Source organism: Olea europaea, chromosome 10 (assembly GCF_002742605.1).
Source record: "Olea europaea var. sylvestris chromosome 10, O_europaea_v1, whole genome shotgun sequence".
Classification (NCBI taxonomy): Eukaryota; Viridiplantae; Streptophyta; class Magnoliopsida; order Lamiales; family Oleaceae; genus Olea; species Olea europaea.
This window is the reverse complement of record NC_036246.1, coordinates 33,088,489-33,091,026: the sequence shown is the minus strand read 5'-3', so window position 1 is coordinate 33,091,026 and position 2,538 is coordinate 33,088,489. Positions and strand designations below refer to the sequence as shown.

Genomic DNA, 2,538 nt, shown 5'->3' with positions numbered 1-2,538 from the left:
CCTGACACCACAACCTTCACCAGATACCCCACTGCAAAAACATAATGTATAATTAATATTAAAAATAGACATATGATGAAGAATAATAGAATACATTACACAAAAACATGCATCGCTGCAATTTCACATTTACAAAAGTTGAGGAAATTACAAAAAAGCAGTTTAAATTGCCAGAACTTACGAAATCCTCAGAAGAGCATCAATGTGGTTGTACCAACGTGATAAATTCACATATTCAGCAGACGGGGGTTTTGCAAGTGATGCATACACAATAATATCATCTTTCGAGGCTTGATACCTGAGTAAAGAATTAAACAGGAACTGCTATTGAAATACTATACACAAAAATTTAGAACATAAAATTAACAAAAGCAGGGCCAGAAAAACTACCCTGTGATGTAACTTCGAGTTGAGAGGTACTCATCCAGATTATTGAGCCCAGCATCCGAGTTTAGGTTGTGAAATGCTATAGCCATTGCTGAACAATAATGCAAAATACCTCCGTAAATGCACAAAACACAACTTGTGGTGATCCATTATGTACAAAAGCAAACTGAAAACACAATTTAGAAAACGAAAAACATTGCAAATATCTAATTATCGCATGACAGGAATAATTTAGTTATCAAAATAAATTCCTTAATTCGCTGCCAAATTGGAAATTTACATTAAAAAATACCAGGTATGATTTCCTAGAATTAACTTTTAAATCCTTAATCAAATCAAAAAACAAGTCTTACATGAATTAAAACCGTGAAAACCCAAAATTAGAACGTCGAAAACTACACAAAAATTGCTTAAAGAAATTTCGAACACTGTGAATTCGTACAAGCAAGGATATATGTAAGAAAATTTGAAATTGAACACACCAGTCGTTGAAAAACGTTAACCAAAAAGCGACTGAGCCGAGACACGCGAATACGAAGACAAGAATCTTCCAGGTTTTACAAGGTTTATAAAAATAAATAAATAAATAAATAANGACTGAGCCGAGACACGCGAATACGAAGACAAGAATCTTCCAGGTTTTACAAGGTTTATAAAAATAAATAAATAAATAAATAAATAATAATAATAATAATAATAATAATAATAATAATAATAATAAGAATAAGGCTTTGCCCCTTTTGCCCTTTTAGCCCAGTTTGTCGACTATTATTTCAAAAACAAATTATTATTATTTTTTTCACAATTCATTTTCAATCTCACCGTTAAATATTTTGCACGTAAATTTCAGAAAAAAAAATATTTCTACTTTTTAATCACACATTTTCTAAAAATCCACTATTTTTAAACTCATTATTTTACTTTAATAATAGACAAACTTGAGCTTAAATTCCATTCAATTGAAAATTGAGGGCCCACTCTAATCCACCAATTAGGATTTGAAAATTACTAAATTTCCCGAATCTAGATATGGCAATTCAGCTCGCCAGCTCAGACCGCCCGTAGCTCGGCTCGAGACTTGGTAGAACCGGGCCAAGGCTCAGGCCGAGCCTCATTTTAGGAGGACGGGCCTAGCCCACTGCTAGCCCGCGAGTCTGAGAAGGGAAAAAAATTAGGCAGCAAAAAAGGTAGCCCGGTTGCGACTACCTTAATAATTATATTAAAAAAAAAGATAAAAAAGCGAGTCTGCCCGGCTCGGGCTCGGAAAAAAGCCCACTCACTTTACCCAAGCCGAGCCCAAGCCTCAAATTTTGGCTCGCAAGCCGGCGTGACCCGACTCGTTGACATCCTTACCTGAATCTAATCCATCCCGTCACTTGAACGTATTGCACAAACCGATCAAGAGAATTGGGAGATATAGGAAAAATAATTAGTTGCAATAATTTGTAAAACGGTAAAATGTAGAAATAAAACTTATCAATTGATCAAATCTCATAGCAACACGATATTCTAAAGTGAAATTGCCCGTCGATTACCGCTGCGACCCCCGTGGATAATTACTCCAAGGATACAATGATCACAAACCACTTGTGCAGCAATCACAAATGATTTTCTCAAAACTCTCAAGTATACTCCAGAATATGTGTAAAACCCAAGTATAAAAATTTCAATATATGAAAAATTACAATTTCACTTTTGATGTGTTTTTTTCCAAAACCAAACGGGTGTATATATAGGTAGAATCGATCCAATCGCCTCTACCATGATCTAGAAATATTCGCAAAATTTGCTAGCTAGTGAATAATGGGTTGTTAATAGTGGATTGCTAAGAATCGGTCATATTTATACTGGTTAGTTTAACCCATTAAATAATTTTAAAAATTATTAAAAAATAAAAAAATATACATTTTAATCAAGAAAGCCCAAGAGACTTTTATATTACGGAATGCTACATAAATCATTCATTTAAAAATTACATTTTAAAACTAACAAACTTCTAAAAATCTTTCAAAAATCAAGTGATAATTAAATTTATTAAATATTTAATTATAATATAGTATAATTAATTTACTTACCCCACGCCACCTCCAACCCACCCACGCATCTATCACATCAAACCCTTCCCTTTCTCCCTTCACGCCACCCCATCTT

General features: G+C 33.5%; 1 protein-coding gene across 1 annotated transcript in view; it reads right to left on the bottom strand.

Annotated features, from left to right (window-relative positions):
- Positions 1-836, bottom strand: part of LOC111400559 (elongation factor 1-delta-like) — a 1,083-nt gene extending 247 nt beyond the window's left edge. Inside the window, exons 1-4 of the mRNA XM_023027966.1 lie at positions 741-836; positions 391-478; positions 182-298; positions 7-31 (exon numbers count right to left, since the gene is read on the bottom strand). Coding sequence (XP_022883734.1) covers positions 7-31; positions 182-298; positions 391-476 — 228 coding nt within the window. The 5' untranslated portion in view covers positions 477-478; positions 741-836. The remainder of the gene's footprint in view (positions 1-6; positions 32-181; positions 299-390; positions 479-740) is intronic.
- Positions 837-2,538: the final 1,702 nt, after the last annotated feature.